The sequence below is a fragment of the Siphateles boraxobius genome, unplaced genomic scaffold (assembly GCF_051911475.1).
Source record: "Siphateles boraxobius isolate OS27281-9 unplaced genomic scaffold, OSU_SipBor_1 12, whole genome shotgun sequence".
NCBI lineage: Eukaryota > Metazoa > Chordata > Actinopteri > Cypriniformes > Leuciscidae > Siphateles > Siphateles boraxobius.
Window position 1 is genome coordinate 23817268 of NW_027508722.1, and position 21008 is coordinate 23838275.

A 21008-nucleotide genomic window follows, 5' to 3' on the forward strand; every position below is an offset into this window, starting at 1 on the left:
TTTTAATGTGTATAAAACATACAATATGCTTCACATAGTTAATCATGTATGTAAATATGCACTACTTTAGCGACAAGACAAGGCGATCTAGCTGTTGAGGAAAAAACTAATAAAGAATGCCGGTCACAGCAGCAATCGTTCTCCCCTCTGCCATGTTTAAATTTTATGGCATGCCCAACTCAGAAACTCAGGTATCAATATTATCCTCGAGCTTCCCAGTAGTAAATATGACTTGAGAGGGCATTTATGTCCAATTTGTGACTGGGAAACTCGCACTTCCGATAATTCCGATAGCCTATATTAAAATATTTTCTTCTCACAATTTCCATCCAATAATTTTTAGAGCTCAGCATGAATAGAAAAATGTTATTCATCATAACGCCTGTGGAATTATAAAATATTATTCCTTCACATGACTCTTTCAGGTCTAGAGATCACAATTTTAAAAATGAGGCTTTGGTTTTTCAAAATTGTGGGAATCCTGGTTCATCAAAGAAAGAAAAATAGTTGTTGAGGAGATGAATTACAATAAGAAATATTTAGACTAAGTTGTTTTGTCTTATTTTTTTTAATCATTTTAAGTCACCTTGGAAGATTACTGAGGCCCCTAGTTGAGAACCAAAGCTTTTTTCCATTTGATTATATATGATTTTAAACATTTTTCAAAAATACTGCTATTTTTGTGTGTGAATCCTTTTTAACAAGCAAGAAGTTTGCCTTTTAATGTGAATTTTGACAGAAAAATATATTCCTTTTGCATTTTGTGCACCACGATGAAAAATTGTTATAAGCTTGTAGGAATAAACGACTCATTAAGCATGTTTATGAAATGTCAGGCTTATGCGACAAAACTACATTTCCTGCACGAGTATGATAAAATACAGATACAATACATCAATTACACACATAATGCACATTCTTTCATCTCCATTTTGTTAAATTAGTACTAAATGCTTCCTGGTGTCTTAAGGGAAAAACATGAAATGGCCCAAACATGCCTATGCTATTCCAACCAAAAAAACTTTATATTTCATACATTACATCTTTCAAGCTCATAAGCAGGAACTTCCCAGGAGGACTTGAAAGCAGCATTAGTGTTGGGATATATATACAACATCCGAAAATTGCATCTTAATAGCTCATCAAAAATGCTTTGCATACTAATCATCCTGCAAAGCACAAGAGGTAATGGCCAATATTAGCCTACATGCCACACAACTTTCGATACGTAAACAAACAGGAATAATTTGGTGCTAAGTGATCTCAAGTTCAGCTAAAAGTGATTGTTGTTAAGTTCTGCAAGCCGAATGAAGAGTAAATAGGGAAACAAAGTTACTCCTGATGCTGTAAGTTGGAGGAAACCCAACAATGTGGTGTATTTCTGGAGCTGATTTTCTCAGCATTCCCATCAAAGACAAAACAACTCATTAAAACTTTTTGAATGACTGACAGGTCTATGTGAGAGCAAATGGGTTTCCATGACAACCAGTCAGTTATTGGATGACAAGGGCACCATTGACAGAAAGATTAGAGCAAACTAGAGCCAAAGGAATATACACAAAGCAAACAACAATCGATAGGGAGTTTCACACAAACACACGCAGACCCAATAGCACAGACAGACAGGTCATTATCCTAACTGATTAGACCAAACACATCCAAACACAAACTCTGAAAAATAATACTTATCGCTCGCTTCTTTTGTAACATTCATTCACATTATGAGACAAAAATAACAATAACAATTGCATTCTTTCACTATCTCCCCTTGTTCCAGAGCCTTTATCGGCATACAAAGAGCAGCCTTACACATTCACTCTTACAGACACACACAACACAGACCCTCATCAACGGTGGTTCATTAAGCTGGGTAAACAGAACATTAATGATTCATTAGAGCAAGCTCTGTTTATTAGTACACAAACTAAGACAGACAGAGCCTGTCTTATGTCCTCCTCTGAGACAAATTTTGTATACAAACACACACGCACACACACACACACACGTACACACACACACACACACGTACACACACACACACACACACACACACACACACACACACACACACACACACACACACACACACACACACACACACACACACACACACACACACACACACAGCTCAAAGCACTTCCAGACAGACATCCCAGTAAAACAATGAAAAAGCCCATTCAGCAATAAAAAAACAACACCTAAGACCAAGTCTCGCATAACTAGACTTTTGACTATCAGCATAAAGTCTGGTCCACATTACAACTTCGCCACTTAAGACAGCAGAGGAACGTCTAAATCCCCTTTAGAAATCCTCGTCTCATCTCCAAAATAACCATATATGAAGCTTATAATGCATACAGTAGTTGGATTATGCATAACCTCATCTGAAAGTATCATTTCCATTTGCGTATTCTCATCCATGAGATACCACTGTGTATTCGACATTATTACGCTCATCAATAATCACGACACCGGCCTCGCGCCCGCTCTCTCACGGCCCTCGGTCTCGTCCTGCTCGCCAGACCTTGTCTTGTTTAAGAATAAAAAATATCTAAATATACATAAAACTAAATATGTTAGCCAAAATTGCATAAAAAATTAGTGGTCGGCCAATATATCGGCCGATATTTGGCTTTTTTAAAACATCGGCATCGGCCGATAAGTTTTTCTGATTGGCCGATGTGTTGGAAGCGGGACTTTTATTTTGACGGCGCTGCGGACTTTTATTTTGACGGGCGGCGCTGAGAACGGCAGCGCCTGAATCTGATCACACAGCGCTCACACACATTCTCCGTCTTCATAATTTTACGATCTCTGTCAGTCAGATCGAATACTTTGTTAGACAGAACCGTTGGCTACAGAACTGGTCAAAGAAAGTAAATGGTATGCGAAAAAGTAATACGTTTGCTTTTATATTATTTGTAACCGAAAAGGCAAACAATCAGCCTAAAATACTTTCTCATTTAAAGGGTTAGTTCACCCAAAAATGAAAATTAAGTCATTAATTACTCACCCCCATGCTGTACCAACCCCGTAAGACCTTCGTTCATCTTCGAAACACAAATGAAGATATTTTTGATTAAATCTGAGAGGTGGATCACTGCTACATAGGCTGCCAGAGGGAATGAAACTTGACGGCCCAGAAAGTCATTAAAGAACATGTTTAAATATTCCATGTGCCTATAGTGGCTCAACTATAAGTTTATCAAGCGACGAGAATACTTTTTTTCCGAAAAAAAAAACATAAATAACGACTTTATTCGACTATTCCTTTTCTTCCTTGTGGGCCTGAGACGAGAGTTCAAGAGATTTCCACGACGCATGCGTGAGAACTGAACAAGAAGTATTAGAAGAAGAACGTCCTCTTCTCAGTTCTCGCGCATGCGTCGTGGAAATCTCTTGAACTCTCGTCTCAGGCCCACAAGGAAGAAAAGGAATAGTCGAATAAAGTCGTTATTTATGGGGTTTTTTTCGGAAAAAAAGTATTCTCGTCGCTTGATAAACTTATAGTTGAGCCACTGTAGGCACATGGAATATTTAAACATGTTCTTTAATGACTTTCTGGGCCGTCAAGTTTCATTCCCTCAGGCAGCCTATGTAGCAGTGATCCACCTCTCAGATTTAATCAAAAATATCTTCATTTGTGTTCCGAAGATGAACGAAGGTCTTACGGGGTTGGTACAGCATGGGGGTGAGTAATTAATGACTTAATTTTCATTTTTGGGTGAACTAACCCTTTAACGTTATCGTCAACATTCAGCAAATGCGCATCTACATCATTTAAACAAATCTCTGAATATCTAATAAACATTAAATTTCACAAAACTTGCAGATTTAATTGAATCCAGCTGTGATATCATTTGAAGTGTGCATTTGTAGCCTGCATAAACGTCCTGCAAGTGGCGGTCCGTGCGCAGTGAGTGAATGCGAACAGAAGATCAGCTTCACAGGGGAGACGCGATCGAAACACTTTAAATCCTAATTTTAAAATATGCTGTGCTATATCCAGTGGCCCACTGTGTCATATTCATGTCGTTTTCACTGTGTGCTGTATGTAAAATTAGCGTTACCTTGTCAAAAGTCGTAAAAAAAAAGTATTTGTTTGAAAAAATATGATTATCATTGATTACTGATTAATTACCAGATTACTGAGTGCCCTGTTACAGTGTTTACTTCCTTTTTATTCACATATTCATATATTTTTAAACAATTACTTTATTTGTGAAAAATTCTGTAATAGGATTGCAGATTCAAGAAGTTGCCATCTAAAGTATAGGGCCTAAGCATGTTTATTTTAAAGATTTTTAAATATTTATTAAATTTATCAAATTTATAGAATATTGATTTATATAAATATAAAGTGTGTGTGTATATATATATGTGAATGTGTGTGTATATATATATATATATATATATATATATACATACATAAATATCGGCTTTATATCGGCCACCCTGCTCTCTAAGGGTGTACTCACACTAGCCAGTTTGAACCGTGCCCGAGTGCGTTTGACCACCAAAGCGCGGTTCGTTTGACTAGTGTGAGTGCTCCGAACCGTGCCCGGGCGAGGCTCGATTAGCCGGCCCTGGCCCGCTTGGAAGAGGTGGGCCAGAGCGCGGTTCAGTTGGACTCGGGCGCGGTTCGCATGCAGTGTGAGCGCTAACCGTGCTGGAGCACGGAACAGGACGCGTGATTTACGGGAACTGTAGTCCGTAATCAAAGCTGCAAAGTCCTTGGTGCACTTCAGCTGGTACCTTGCAAACCTCCTCATACGAGCAGCACGATTATGTGAAAATTTTCGCGCCACTAAGGCGACACATCTGTTTAACAACAGGCTTTGTGAGGGCTGTGGACCACCGTGGACCAAACGACACAAAATTATCCACAAAGAAAACAGAGCGATGGACTTCATTGTTTTCAGAGAGCGCCGCTCTTCTTGTTTATCCCGAAACCGTTGCACCTAAATGACGTAAGCGTGCTCCGGCACGAATGCTGAAACCCTATGTGAGTGCAGGCCAGAGGGGGAGTGGGGAGGGGGGACAATCGTACTCGGGCCCGGTTCATGGCAACCGTGCCTAGTGTGAGTACACCCTAAGATATCGGCATCGGCCATCAAAAAACCTATATCGATCGACCACTACATAAAATACTTTTCAGAGAAAGTTTACAGAGAATAATTATTTTCATTCATTCACATTGGCAAAATTATTTTAATTGTTTTAAACAAACCAAATCAAAGTAAATACATATTTTAGTATGATATTTTTACTGAAAACTGAACAGATACTTATTTATGTAAAACATCAACAGGTTACTGACACAATGCATGTCTATATGATAATTAAGGTCAAACTAAAACAAACGTGACAAAAATACATGGAAATACAAAAACTGTAATGTAAAATTAACTCAGTCCTTTAAAGAGATGTATAATAATTATTTGTATGGAAGAGTCCATAGCTACAGAAGTATATGGGAAATAAACAATTTTCTCCATCGACAGCAATAATAGCCACATATTCTGACAAGTTAATTTTTTTGTGAATGAAATGAAAATTATTAAAAATATGTTCTGGCAACAGTGATCGGCTGAAGAATCTCTACACAAGAATGTCCCAGTCCCAAGCGCTTCACCAGCACCCTTTTCTGCTGATTCATGAGCTTAGAAGCAAGAGACAGCAAATGGAAAAGGAAAAATTCTATTTCACACAGTTACAAAAAAAAAAAAAAAAAAGATAATGGTAAACCTTCTACAATATTATATTTGCGATTTATATGCTGCTAGCAAAAATTCTGTCAAAATACACAGCTACTTTTAAAAGACTGTTAATGGGAAAAGGTGCCTTTTTTTCAGCCAGAATACCAGTGTAGTTAAGCCATCCAACTGAACCATGCTGACCAATCTTGGACCTGTAAGCCTGACACCGAAGTCTACAGTGGGTCTCGTCTCACTTTGGTCAAGTGGAAATAGAGGCCTGGCCTGTCTACACATACCCGAACCAATGCAGTGCAAATGCTGTAATATAAGGCTAGACAAAACGGCTCCAGTAAAAGATTTAAAGCAGGCTTGCATTCCCAGGCCAGCCAGAACGTTTTATGTATGAGAAACTGTCTGGAAAAAAGAGCTAATGGCCCATCTCAAGTCTGCTGAGAGTGTGTGAAAAGGTTACCACACACACCGTTAACCTCGTTCATATGACCCTATGACAGGACACATTCTTCTGATCACTGAATATGACTTATGAGGGTGTTACACACAGTGCTCAGGAGCACATTCACACATTTGCACATCCATGCATGAACACAGAAGAACACATTAATCATGAACAGTGTTATTAGCCTAAAATGTCCCACAATGCACAGGCCTGCAAATGCACAGGCTAATAACACTAAAATGTCCCACAATGCAGCAGGCCTGTGCATTTGCAATCTGACACACACACACACACACACACACACACACACACACACACACACACACACACACACACACACAGGCATTATGTCCGTTTCATCTCTTTTGATCGCTTTCACCCTGCCTGGGCTCTGGTGCTTTGTTAAAAAGCAAACAAGCTTTCTTCCAAGCAATCACTAGAGACAGGGTAGACAACGAATAATTAATGATTAGGCCCGGGTCGTTTTAGTAACGAGACTTCATTGGGCCGAATATTCAAATGAGAATTTATGACTCATCAGCAGCTTCTAATTAAGCCTGATCATTGCATTATTTATTGGCTGTTTACCACAATCGCTGAGTGTGTTTGTCTGTGTATATGACACTGGTTTTACCTATTCAAATCATCAAGACAGTTGAAGTTGAAGCTTTCATAAGTATATCAAATTAATTAAATGAACTTACATATTTACATGATATGGGATGTTAAAGTGAAATAAAAGCTGATTTTTGAGTGTGGTCATACAATACTGAAAGAGCATGAAAAAAAACTTTGCACAAACTGTAATACCTTTTTTTTTAAAGTATAATTCACCCAAAAATTAAACTAATTTACTCACCCTCATGTCATTCCAAATCCGTTAATTAAAGTTAATTCTGCTCTCCAAAATCATCATGCTCATGCACTAAATTTCACTCTGTTCCCTATAATAATGTTGGATTACTTCAGAATGTTTATTTAGACGTTTATTGAAAATAGCAAACACATCATGTGGCTTTGATAGTGCTTTTTATCCTTTTTGGAGTTCAGCAGCATCTGTCCCTATTCACTTTCCCTGTTCAAAATAAGAGCAGCTCTGACATAATAAATTCTATGAAATTAACTTTTTGCTGCTCAGTTCACCATTCATTATTTGAGTTCAGAATCATTAGAGAATGAGTGAGAGAGACAATAAAAAGAGAGGTTTGCATCTATAAAAAATAGGATTCTTTCATTATTTATTCTGCAAAATCAAATTAAGTATAATCAGCATTAAATCGAAATGTAGGAAATGTAAATCATACATATTAAAGACTATGAATGATGCTGTGTTATATCTAATGTGTATGTCTATAATACAACAAGAACCTCATATTATAGAATACTTAACACTGATCAATGATTTGATTAAGTATAGATTATAAATCACTGGCATGTCAGTATAACTAAAAGACTGCACAGGCTTTGCTCTCCTCAAACATTTGATGAGCTCCTTAAACCGAAATTTAAAGTTAAGGGCTCTATGAAGAAAGTTCTGATTTAAGATACGAGATATGATGAACAAACAGCCCCTGGCATCTTTAGGTCAATGTGCTTGAAAACTGTGTGTGCGTGTGTGTGTGCGTGTGCGTGTGCTTGGCGTGTGCGTGTGTGTGTGTGTGTGTGTGTGTGTGTGTGTGTGTGTGTGTGTGTGTGTGTGTGTGTGTGTGCTCTCTCCAAAGCTTTAAAGTCATATCAAATAACACTTTGATTTGTGCTCAATAACTCAGAGTCAGGGCCTGATGAACATTTCATTCTTTTCATTAGCTAAAAGTTCCTCTTACCGCCATTAAAAGTGTCAGCCAATCACTCCAGCTTAGAGCTGCAGAAAAGCATTATCTCAATTAGAGGAAAGCTCAGAGTGGCATTAGACTGGAAGTGAGCTTATGAGTTTTGCACGAAGGGATTGAAACACACTGGCACAAGACTCCAGGGTCACTGCAAAGACACTTCAGAAATATCTCTCTTTATAGTTCATACTGTAGTCAGGGGTGAAAAAGTGTTATACTTGGTTTCATTTAGTATTCACAATAAATATTCACAAAGAATGTATTCCTCAGGAAAAGAGTATAAGGCAGAAATGTAATCATACTCTGAAAAAGTTTGAAAACAATGACATTTTAGTTTTTTCCCAAATCCAAATCATTTTAGAAATTGTATTTAGCCTCCAAAAATATTTTCTGGTTTTATCATTATTATCTAAATATTTTATTATTTTCTTCTAACAGCTAATAATAAATTTTACACTATTTTGTATAAAAAAAACATCACTACTACAATTAAAATCTATTGTTTTAAATGCTATAAGTGAATTTAGGCATCACAATATAATTTGGTCAAGGGACCCACATTTTCCCATAGTTATTAAACCTCGACTCAAATTTTTAGAAATTTGAACCAAGCAAATTTATTTTTCAAAAAATTTTAACACACACACACACACACACACACACACACACACACACACACACACACACACACACACACACACACACACACACACACACACACACACACACACACACACACACACACACACACACACACACACACACACACACACACACACACGCTATCTTTGGATTATCCATAGGTGTAATATTTTTATTTTTATTACTGATCAAACTGTATTTTCTATCCCCTAAACCTACCCACCACAGAAAACTATCTGCATTGTTACGATAAAAAAAACAACAACATAATTTAGTATGTTTATAAATCCATTTCCTTAGTGGAGACCAATGGTTGGTCCCCACAATGTAGGAGATCTCAGCTTTTACTATCCTTTGTCCACTCCCCACTGTGTAATATAAACCTGTACACAGACACACACACACACACACCTTAACATGCAAATAAACTGTAAAAATATCACTAACACTGATGTATAAACAGTATTAAGGTTAGGCTGAAGTCCCAAACTAGTTGGAATGAGCCATTCACAGTCATCAAAATTGGTACTTTGGGTTAAGGTAAATACCATGGTAAATAAACAATACTAACATGAACTATTGAAAAACAAATGGACACTGATCTTAATAATTATAAAATAACATCATACCTAGATGTAAATCCTTCCCAGCTAACACGCAATGTACCAATTACGTAATTTATTGCTAGTTTGTTTTAAATCATTTTTATGACTTGCTAATTTTGACAACATTACTATGACGTTTCATGCTCGCAATTTTAACTGCAAAAATGTGTGTGAACACCAGCCCTTAGAAATTGCGAAAATAACATTAGGATAATGGCACATAGCCTGACAAACACAGGTCAGCAAAACGAACAAAAAGCGAAAGGTCTACAGTCACGTTTTCTGGAAGTTTTTAAAATGCAGTGCGTCACAAGCCAGATGCTGCAAAAAACGAGAGACGTGATTATAAAACGGTCAATGCAAGTGCAACTAGTGTGTGTTTAGAAAAACAATCGAAAAAGTCGCACAATGGAATGGACAAACACTTTGTCTGACAGAAGTGTAAAGTGTTTGCAGAAGAGTCAACAGCTTTCACGCACATCTTTCAAAATGAAAGTCTCACATCAGGAAAACATTTTAAATTGTTGTTGTTGTTTCTTTGACTGCACACTCCACGACCCACATACAATTAAAAAAAGGTATATTATTTTGAGATATGCTAAAAATGTGTTAACAGTGTTATTAAATTATAATTGCTTTTAAAGATTAACTTTAAGTGAGGGTTAGATGAACGCCATTAAGGTAATGTAAATGTAAAAATCTTATTTAAATTTGTATAATTTATGCACCTCTAGCAGTACTAAACAAAATTGCAAAACTATTGACAGTTTTCAAACAGGTTTCTCAAACAATCCCATCATCTGCCATTGGTCAGCCAATACAACATTCCCATCCTAAAACCACGCCATGGTTGAGCCAATGTTGCTGTATCGGGCTTGGCCAAACAAGCAGAGCAATGTTTTGATATTTACTCAGAGATCAAAATCAAAAGAATCTTCTGTAATCAAACATAGAAACACTTATTATGCAACCTTATTAGATCACGACAGCAATCACATCAGATGAATGCAAGGAGCTACAAACACACACACTGGAGGGATAGGAATTAACACATTCCACATCTTTGCCACATCTTTCCATCTCTTTCTCATTCCGCTCTTTTGTTTCGTGTGTTTCGGAGCTCATAGGGAGAGTCATCAGTAATCCACAACAGCTCTGATAAGAATGATATGAATTTGGGAAGATACTCCTTTCTCACTGAGGAGTGTTTTTAGAAGCAAGGAAGCCGTGTGTGTGTTAAGGCAAAGGTGATCTTTGGTGTTCACGTTTTGTTATTTCTTAGATTGTTAAATTGTCTTGTCAAGTCTTCATGCATTGAGAATATGTTGTAGTTTTAGAGGGTTATGTTAGCTTTTTTTAAAAGCCTTAACTTATATTCTATAAGATTTTGTAATGTGCTCCTTTACTCATAGGAAAATCACTAGAAGCCACATCTATATCTGCCACAATGTTAATCCTGTTTAAATGTGTCCTGACATCAACAAACCCCTTAAAGTAAGAAATTCTGACAAGTACAAATCATAAAGTACTATAGTGTAGCAAACCAAACCAAAAGATTGTGGGCTCAAACCCCACGAGACGATCCATGAACTCCATTGTGTCCTCTATTGAGTACTTTAAATCACTTCCAAAGAGCCAGCTAACTGACAAACTACAGCTTAGACTTACATACAGTTACATGTCATTGTGTCAGTTCAAAGGGATTGATCCAGCAATGAAAATTCATTTATGCCTGGCTCACACTACAGGAGTTTTAGGCCAATTTAAACCCGATTTTCCTCTCCCCGAGAATCGGAGAAAAAATCTTGTCGAGGACCTCGATCAGTTCTGATGTTCGGCACAGATTATCTGGCAATGTGAGGCGTTCACAGATTGAATCTTGCACCTCCCGATCTGCTCTCACACAAATCGGGCCCGCCCCCATCATATCAAACATGTTTGATATTTAGGATTGTAAATCGGGATGAGCAAGACTGTGATTACGTCAGTACCGTCAAAACCCCACGAGACGATCCATTGTGTCCTTTATAAGTACTTTAAATCACTTCCAAAGAGCCAGCTAACTGACAAACTACAGCTTAGACTTACACGTCATTGTGTCACCCTCACTCACCCTCATGTCCTTCCAAACCAGTATGAATGACTTTCTTTCCTGGACAATAAAAGGAGAAATTTGGGATAAATGTACTGGACTCTTTTCCAGAGAATTACAATAAATGACGATTGGAGCTTTCAAGATTCAAAAAGGACACAAAGCTGCTAATAATAATATTAATAAACAAATACACTACAATTCAAAAGTTGGAAGTCATTTTGTTTTATATTTTTGAGAGTAAGTTTGAATGTTCAACAAGGTTGCATTTATTTGATCAATTATACAGTAAAACCATTCAAATAACTATTTCTATTTAAATTTAAATTAATTTCTTGTCATGGCAAAACTATATTTTCAGCCACATTTCTACAGTCTTCAGTCACATGATCCTTCAGAGATCATTCTAATATGCTGATTTGCTGCTTAAGAAACATTTCTTTTTATTATCACAGTTGAAAATTATAAATATCTTTGTCACTTTTGATCAATTTAATGCATCCTTGTTGTAAAAGCAAGAATTTCTTTCTTTTTAAAAAATAATTAATAGTCAATACGACCTACATTCTAAGCCTTCTGAAGTATTTTGATAGCTTTTGTGTGAGGAACAGATCAAAATTGTTATTTAATAATATTTTTACCCCTCGGTGAGTTGTGCAAATCATTTAGAAGAGTTTTGTTGGATCAACGGATTTACATTTGAAAACATTTGACTCATAAGAACAATTTGTTAATGCACTGTAACAACTATAGGTTGTGTAAATGATGACTGAATTTTTATTTTTAGATGAACTATTATGGGAATTAATAAAATCCAAAATTAAAAAAAACAATGGAAATCTCCAAACAAATTAAGTGAGAACCTTTCATAGCCATTTAAGTGAATTAGTTTTAATCAATTTAAGTTAAACTAAGAATCAACCCAAAAGAAACCAGGTTATGAAACAGAAATTTTGTTATGTAATGCAATAACACTCATAACATTAAGAGTGACTTAAGCATCCAGATACTTTTTAAGGTCACAGTACACTTGGCTGAGTTGCTGGCCGCTGTGTTCACAGGCAAAAAAGTAAAAAAAAAAAAATGTGTAAAAAAAAGTCTAGTTTTATTTGAGGAAGTGTACTGGTGTGTGGTCTATAGTGGTCAAGGCTAATTAGCACAGGGGTCTTTGTGTGTGCATAACCTTGAGTGTGGGTCCCTAGGGTTTGAGTTTTTTTTTTAAATATCTCCCTCTTTCGAGATAATTAAGTCCACTGCTACTGACATTAACAAGTACCTTCACTTTGTTCAAATGGCAAGACTTCCTTCTCCTCCCAACCAAGGCATTTTATACAACTATGTCTCTTCGGCTCTCTCCATCCTTCCCTCCCCCTCATTCAACTGCCCGTGACTCTCTTCCTCTCCTCCCTCTGTTCAGAACACTGACAAAGAAAGACATCAATCTTGTGCTGTCACACAGTGTGTCAGGCTTTGACCCAGCTGGAGTGGAGCAGGAAAAGGCCTTGCTAATATTGAGTTAGCTCATGCAGCATGCGCTGCCACTACACACACTCTCCAGAGTCCTCAAAACTCATTTTGAATTGCCACAGTCTGACAGTTACATACATAGCCAACAAAACTAATATTGAATGTGCTCATGCAGGACATTACGGCAAGAGGGCACATACACATTGATCTATAAAGCAAGGAAAACAGATAATAGAGCCTTCCTTCCTTCCTTCCTTCAAAGGATAACATGAAATAAAACTCATTATTTCAGAGTATTATAAGTATACAGGCACCAGTATGCCATCTCATAATACTTGAAACATTGTTACTGCAGTTGCAACCACAGTTATTTATTTATTTATTTTACCGTAAATTTAGCAGGATATTTTTGTGTATCAAGTGTATCATGAGCCAGATATCAATCCAGCTCATCCACTGGGTCTAACTGAACCGTGAAAAGTAGCTTCCATTATTAGTTAATTATTATGTTTTAGTTCATATTTTTATATGATATAATTTTCATTTATTTAGTAGATTATTTATTATTATTACGTGTACTAAGGCATCATGTAAAATATGACTAGGGACGTTTACTACTAAAAAAAGGGTTTCGTTTTCCTGAATGTTTAAAACTGAGTTTTTACGCCAGCATCTTTAGAGCTTGGACTGCCTCTAGATATCTAAAATAGTCCATCCTTCTGTTTCTCTCTCTCTCTCCCTGTTTAGAAGTGCTCACCTTTCCCAGCTGTCCAATCAAAGGGCCTTGCTGCCGGGGGGGCCGGCTTCTGTCTAAACACCCGCTGTCGCAGAGACGACCCTGCAACCTTTGGCATCATTTTGACAGACAGCCAGGTTACTGGTTTTAATATTAATACGTCCCCCGTGCTGAGAGGAGATTCTATTTGTGTTCGGCTAAGGGAGAGCAGGCACTTTTAAAGTCATGCTGCAGCACTCAGTCCTTCACTGTCTCCTCAAGATGAACCGAACAAATATAAGCAAGTGTGAGAAAGAACTAAAAAAAGTGAGCTCCACAAAGCTGTCAATTTATCATTCTCTCTCTCTCAAACTGACTTTCACTTTTATAGCATCTCATCCTGGTCCTGCCTTATTTCATTCTGTCTCTCGACCCTGTCATTCTTTCTCTTACCTCTTCGCTGTTATTTAAATTCTCTGTTCTCTCACTTTTTCCGATACCTCGCTCCGAGTGCTGGACAAGTGTCAGGACGTTCACACTCTCAGCACAAAAAGAGTCCTACTGCACGCTCACACTCAACTGGAAAGGTCATGGATAAGTGCAAATAAAATACCATTCCTGCATTATTCAGAGGTCACCTTAGCGCTGATAGAAAATGAGAAAAGAGTTTAAAGGGAAACAAATATATATAGTCTTAGCATTAATAACTGTGGACACAGTCTCGCTCAGAAATCCAAAATAGCTGTGGGACTCCTTTACACTAACACCATAGACATAACTACTAACCAACACTTGAGGACTGAGCTGCCTACCTAGACAGCATGTTAGGGCATCATTGGAAATGGAATGCTTGAATCCATCTGATGACGCTCAAACATTCTGTCTATGTAGGTAGCTCACTATGTGTTGGAATAAAACAATGAGCTGATAATTATTTTCATGTTATGACTGATAAGCTATAAACAACCAATTTTAAAATGCTATACCAGAAAACAGAAACAACTTTAAGACTGTTTATTTTAGATATTAATAATATATTTTTAATAAATGAAGGCCAGTATTACCAATACTTATACTGCTACTGATACCTATTCGTGATATGAACCCATATCACATTTAGCTAATCCTTTTTTATAAATATATATCGTTGTCTATAGTAATGTTTCTGTCTCTATCAATATCAGCACTCTCTATTTGAATAAGAGCTGTCAGTTACTTTATTTTGCGGATTAATTTTTACAATAAGTAAGAAAATTACAAGTTAAAAAAATTGGCATCAATATTTGTATGTGAGGATCAGTCCTCTCAATACAATGTCAATATTTACTAACAATATTTACTTATTTTCGCACTTACACCTCTTTCGCTTTGTGAGTGGAATCTTATGAGGTATAGCTGGTTTGTTCAACTCATTAGCCACACAGCAGACACAGAAATACACATTAGAAAGTAAATAATTGTCCCGTTGACAATTATACAGTATTACAACACACTGGGTGATGGTTTACTCTACAGCTACAATAGAGCGCACATTAAAACTTCTCATTACTCACAACAACACTGATAGCTTTAAGCCTGTTTGTTAGACATATAGCTAATATTAGTGTACTTGTACAAGCTGTATTCTTTAGGTCTTTAAACTTGCTTGCACAGCAAGAACGGATTGTTTTGGATTAAAGCGTGTAACACAAGATAATAAAAAACGACTGGCAAGTGAATGGATCCAATGCCCTATTATGAAACAGTTTCTAACCCAATAGCTTAAAAAAAGCTCATCAGTTGAATCCGTGTATACGACATCACCACAACCGCCTAGACCTCAAAGAATTACTGACAGGTACTTATATGCTCCACTTCAACATTCAGTGGACACTTCAGTTTGGCCTGGCAGAGAAGCGTTCAAGTTAAACATTCTAAAATGTGAATTCTATACTGGAAGGAAACTGACTGGAACATTTGAAATGGTCTTCTTAAAAGTGTTGAGCTAGACCATTGTCCTACCTCATACTCCTCGGCCTCGATCAGCAGTTTGGCTGTTGTTATTCTGGATTCATACGGCGGGATGTTGCTCTAAAACACAAACGTAAATAAATATTAACTGAAAGGTAAATTAAGGTTAATGAATGACTTGATTATGTGAATTGATGAGAAAATTATATGAAAATGTATTTAAAAGACTCGATAACGATTAATATACAAAGATTAATTAGAAAATAAGTACGCTACCAAAAATTGATAAGATTAAAATGTTTATTAAATAAGTCTATAATGATTACCAAGGCTGCATTTTTTTTATTAATAATTGAAATATAGAAATATAGATATATTAGTATAATTTAAAATAAATCTTTTATATTGAAATATATTTTCAACTGTAATTCCTGTATTGGAAAAGTTACATTTTCATCAGTCATTACTCCAGTTTCACATGATCCTTCAGAAATCATTCTAATATGCTGATGTGATGCTAAAATAACATTTTACAAAAATTGGTCACAAAAATTTGGGCTGCATGCGGACGGGGTGTGCAGAAGTCCGCGGACCCTCCTGATGACTAAAGTTACGTCACGTGGGTAGTGGTTGGCCGAAGTATACTTTCGGCTTAATGGTCCATTAAGTTCTGCATGTGACTGATTTTCTCAAGGTCTCAATAAACATTTCAATAATCCTCTTCATAAACACTATTTTCTATTTCAACATATCATCACATCATCACCGCTTCATCTCTTGTGTTCACTGTAGCTTGTCTGTGATGTTATCAGGCTCATTATTGTATTGTACATATTAACAAATCTCTTTCGTCTCTATACTGGATAAATGTTTCCTAAATCAGCTATGTAAAAAGAGTTGATAACAGCGCTGAACCTGATTACAACATGCTTCAAAGATGCACATACTCTCCTACCTGCCAGGATTTTCCAAACGTTGCAAAGCTGCATCTACATATCACAAATGTATGTCTAGTTCAAAGCAAGTTCCCTGAAATTTTAACCAGTAGGAAAGTAAACAAACTTTTATAAATTCCCTCAACGATTCAGTTCAGGTGAGGCTTGTTTTTCTGTGGTTTCTTCAGCAGCGTAAAGCCCTACTTAACAGATGAACTGCGAAAATTTATTTGGACACGGAATCGGAAATATAAATAAATAACGAAATGTGTAGCCTTAAGCAAAAAACAGGTTCAGTGAAGAAGTGTGGTCACTTGATGGGGGGAGCTGTGCGTGTGTGCACGTGTGGCCACAGGGCACTCAGCAGACTGCCACAGCCTTGACCTGGCTTTGGGAGAAAAATAAAAACATAAATAAGCTAGTTTGTTTTCTTTCTTCCCTTATCTTTCCCAGACTAAAACCTTCTTTAAGTGCAGTGCTATTTCCTGCCTTGCAATCAAAAAGAGGTCAAAGGAGAGGTCCTGATGCATCCTATCTTTATCTATCTGTTGCCTTTGGAACACAAACACCTGTATACACACCTTAGTCAGATTTTCTTCCTCCTCCATGTAGTGCGCTGCGCTCGCCAACGACTCTTCCTTTTTCTGTAGGCTAGGTAACCATGACGACACGCTCTTCTTCAGGTAGTCACGCCCCTCCTGCATAAAGTGTGATAAAATAAATTTGAAAGAGCCTCTCCAAATATTCTGATTGTTAAACCAAAAATACAGGTACATTGTACATGCCTCAGGAGGAGGTATAGGATGAGAGTAAGTAAGATGGGATGGGAGGTGATGGGATGTGATGAGAGAAATGGGATAGGATACAAGGAACTAGGAAATAGAATAGAAAGACAAGAAGTAGGATAGGCCAAGAGGAAGCTCTAAAAGTTATGAGGAATTGGTATAGGGTCAGAGGAAGGGATGGAATGTAGGATAACAGGTAGTGGTATGAGATTACAGATAGTAGAATATGTTGAGAGGATATAGGATAGGATGAAAGGCAGTAGGTAAGGGAGAGAGAAAGTAAGACAGGATGACAGGAAGTAATAAAGGATGACAGGAAGTGTATATGATGCAAATAAGTAGAAAATAGCTTAGGAAGTATAGCATGAGAGGAAGTAAGATGACATGAGAGGTAGTGGGATGGGATGAAAGGACTTATATATAAAATATAATACTATGCTAACTAGGAAGTAGAATAGGACAACAGGAAGCTCTATAAGATGAGAAGAAGTGGTATAGAATGAGAGGAAGTGACAAAGTACAACAACAGGTTGTGGTATGAGATAAAAAGGAAGTAGGATGGGATGAGAGGAAGCAGTAAAGCATAAGAGGAAGTAGTAAACATTGAGAGGAAGTAGGGTAGGATAAAATGAAATTGTAGGTTGGGTTGAGAAAAAATGAGAAAGAAATGAGAGGACATCTTACAGCATGAAAGGAAATGATACAGGATGAGAATAATTAGTACTGTATATGATGCAAAGAAAGTACTCAGCATGGGCAATAAAAAAGTGAAATAGAATGAGTGGAAGTAAGATAAGAAAAGATGAAGTAGTATAGAATGAGTGGAAGTAGTAAATCATGAAAGGAAGTGACAGAGGGTAGGTTAACAGGTAGTAGTACAAGATGAAAGGAAGCAGGATATGATGAGGGTAAGAAGTAAAGGATGAGAGGAAGTATAACACATTGAAGAAGCAGGATAGGATAAAAGGAAGTAGGTCAGAGTGAGAGAAAGTAAGATAAGATGAGGGGAAGTCTTACAGCATGAGAAGAAGTGATGAAGGATGAGAGGAAGTGGCACTGTATATGATCCATATAAGTAGGAAATAGAAGGGGAATAATATATGGTATATGATGAGGGAAGTAGTGAAGCATGGGTGGATGAAGGAAATGGCATGTATAAGATGAAGTGGTACAGGATATGAGAAAGAGTTAAAAGACAAGCTGGAACAATATAGGATGAGAAGAGAGAAAGTAAATAGGATAGGATATGAGGGGTGGGAAGCAGAATAGGAAGACAAGAATTAGGATAGTAAAACATGACACTATAAGATGAGGGGAAGTGGTATATGATGAAAAGAAGTGACAGAAAGTAGAATAACTGGTTGTGGCATGAGATAAAAATGAAGTAGGATAGGATGAGAGGAAGTAGTAAAGGATAAGAGGAAGTAGAATACATTGTGAGGGAAATGAGAATGAGGGGATGAGAGGAAGTGGTACTCACAGAACTGAGAAGTAGGAAATAGAATGGACAATAAGGAGCAATAAGATGAGAGAAAGTAAGATATGACAAGAGGATGTCGCATGAGAGAAGGTAGCAAACCATGAGAGGAAGTAGGAAATAGCATGAATAAAAGCAAGTTGTACAGGATTATAGAATTTGGTAAAGAACTAGAGGGAGCAATACAGGATGAGAGGGAATGACATAGGATGAGATGAAAAAGTACAAGCATGAAAAAGTTTGAGGTTAGAGCACACAAAGAGACTCAAGTTTATGATTGTTAAGTCAAGTTCTACTGTCAGCTCTCTGAAGGGAAATGGAACTGTCCTCTGAAGTGAAAATACTCACAAATGTTGCAAGCATTTTAAGCTGCTCACTGAAGCTCAACTCAGAGGGTAGATCAGGATTAGTAGATGTGCTGGTCTTATGTCTGTTTGCCCCCTAATGGTTCAATGAGGAACTGCATAGAAGCGAATGTGTTTGCGCTAGTAGAAAATCTGTCCCACAGTGGTTCCTTTTCTACAAGCTTGTTTTATTAATGGTTTATAATTCATTACTTGTGACCTAACTCTCATCTGCCATCTTTGTCTATTTCTCATACAAAAACAAGAACCTGTCTCTCTTACTCGCTCATTCTCTTGCACACAATTTTAATCTGTCTCTCCTTCTCAGAAACACATGACTCAGCTCTCTCAGCTGCTCTCCACCTACAGTAATTATGACTGCATAATGACCCGCAGCTCAGAACGCTTTTCTTTCTAAAAGTGCAGTGATCCAGTGAGACGGTAAGGGGAACTCTGGGTAATTCACTCCACAGATGTCCTGTTGTACCTCGGTTTTCTCAATGCTGAACAGATAGCTGGCCATCAGCTGCAGAGCCTCAGGGTTGAGTTCGTCGTACTGTAGAGCTTTATCGATGGCCTCTTTACAGCGGTCAGCAGCGCCCTCCTCCATGCTGTCAAACAAGAAAAGAGTTATTTAAAGCACATAAAAATCATTCAGTGTCATTCAAGTTATCATCACTGACCATGTGTATGTGCATTGTTTTGTGTAAAAACCTGTATGCAAATGTTGTCAAAGAAATTATGATCGATCAATAACTTTGATTTGACACTTTAATTAAATTGACATTTTTCCAAACCAAAACAATAAGAGGTAGCAGGATAGGACAAGAAGAAGTTCACTTTCACACAGAAATGACATAAGAGCTGATATAATTTATTTTTTAAACCAACAAACATTGTGTCTTGTAGCTTGATCTGTGTACAATGTCTGCACAAAATTACAAGTTTGTCCAGTAATTGAACTAAACCAGAGTTTCCACAGCACCCAAGGGCATCCACACTACTGAAGAAAATATTATTTGTCAGCACGCACACTATTTTTTGCTCTTGATTTTCCTGTTATCGCCTGCAGCAAACATCTACCAAAACAACACACCCAGATACACACAACACCAATACAGTACATCAATAAGAAAAGCTTTAAATTTCAATCTCAAGGTTTGAAAGAAGCCAAGATGCCAAGATCCTCTGCAATCAACACTAAGTGCATCCCCAATCCAGATCTACATTTCATCTCTCTCCTACCATTCAACCATCCTGAATTCCCAACCCTCTTCCTCTCTCTATCCCTCTATCAACCAGTCTGTGATTAGATCTTTTCTGCAGGCCTCAGAGCAGATGGGCTCCTATCTGTTGCGGTGTCCCAGGTGTGTGTGTGTGTGTGTGTGTGTGTGTGTGTGTGTGTGTGTGTGTGTGTGTGTGTGTGTGTGTGTGTGTGTGTGTGTGTGTGTGTGTGTGTGTGTGTGTGTGTGTGTGTGTGTGTCATATCATGTCATCAGGTACGGAAAGCCAAAAAGGGTGAGAAATGAAAAGAGTGAGAAAGGCCAGAGCAAACAAAGATTGGCAGAAGTTGAATAAATGCCAGCATACATCTGTGTAAAAAGGAAAAGAAATTTACCAGAGATCTGTGAAGAAGATCTCAGCGATGGAACAGAAAGCCACAGAGACCTCCTTCCTTGTGACAGCAACCTCAGAGGGGAATGCGGCCGCTCCAAATGCACTAGCCTATCAGGACACAGATCCAGGAGCAAAAATAATAATTCACTCATGAATTCATAATTTTATTCCAAACCTGTACACTGTTTTTTTTTATACATGGAATACAATGACAAGCTTTGTTCAAACAGTTCCTAAAAGGGGGGAAAAAAATAAGAATCGTGTGTGGTAGATTCCAATATGAAAGCTTTGTGTGACAAACAGACCAAATTTAAGTCTCCGCGGAGGATCTCAAAATACATATGGCACATGTTCATCACACAAAGCCATTGTATGGCTTTAGAAGACTTGGAAC

General features: G+C 37.4%; 1 protein-coding gene across 2 annotated transcripts in view; it reads right to left on the reverse strand.

The window, feature by feature from the left end:
* Nucleotides 1-21008, reverse strand: part of LOC143722665 (uncharacterized) — a 94203-nt gene that overhangs the window by 69366 nt on the left and 3829 nt on the right. For both annotated transcript variants that reach the window (XM_077214156.1, XM_077214152.1), the window contains exons 5-8: nucleotides 20616-20722; nucleotides 19485-19608; nucleotides 16973-17089; nucleotides 15508-15576 (exon numbers count right to left, since the gene is read on the reverse strand). In XM_077214156.1, coding sequence (XP_077070271.1) covers nucleotides 15508-15576; nucleotides 16973-17089; nucleotides 19485-19608; nucleotides 20616-20722 — 417 coding nt within the window. The remainder of the gene's footprint in view (nucleotides 1-15507; nucleotides 15577-16972; nucleotides 17090-19484; nucleotides 19609-20615; nucleotides 20723-21008) is intronic.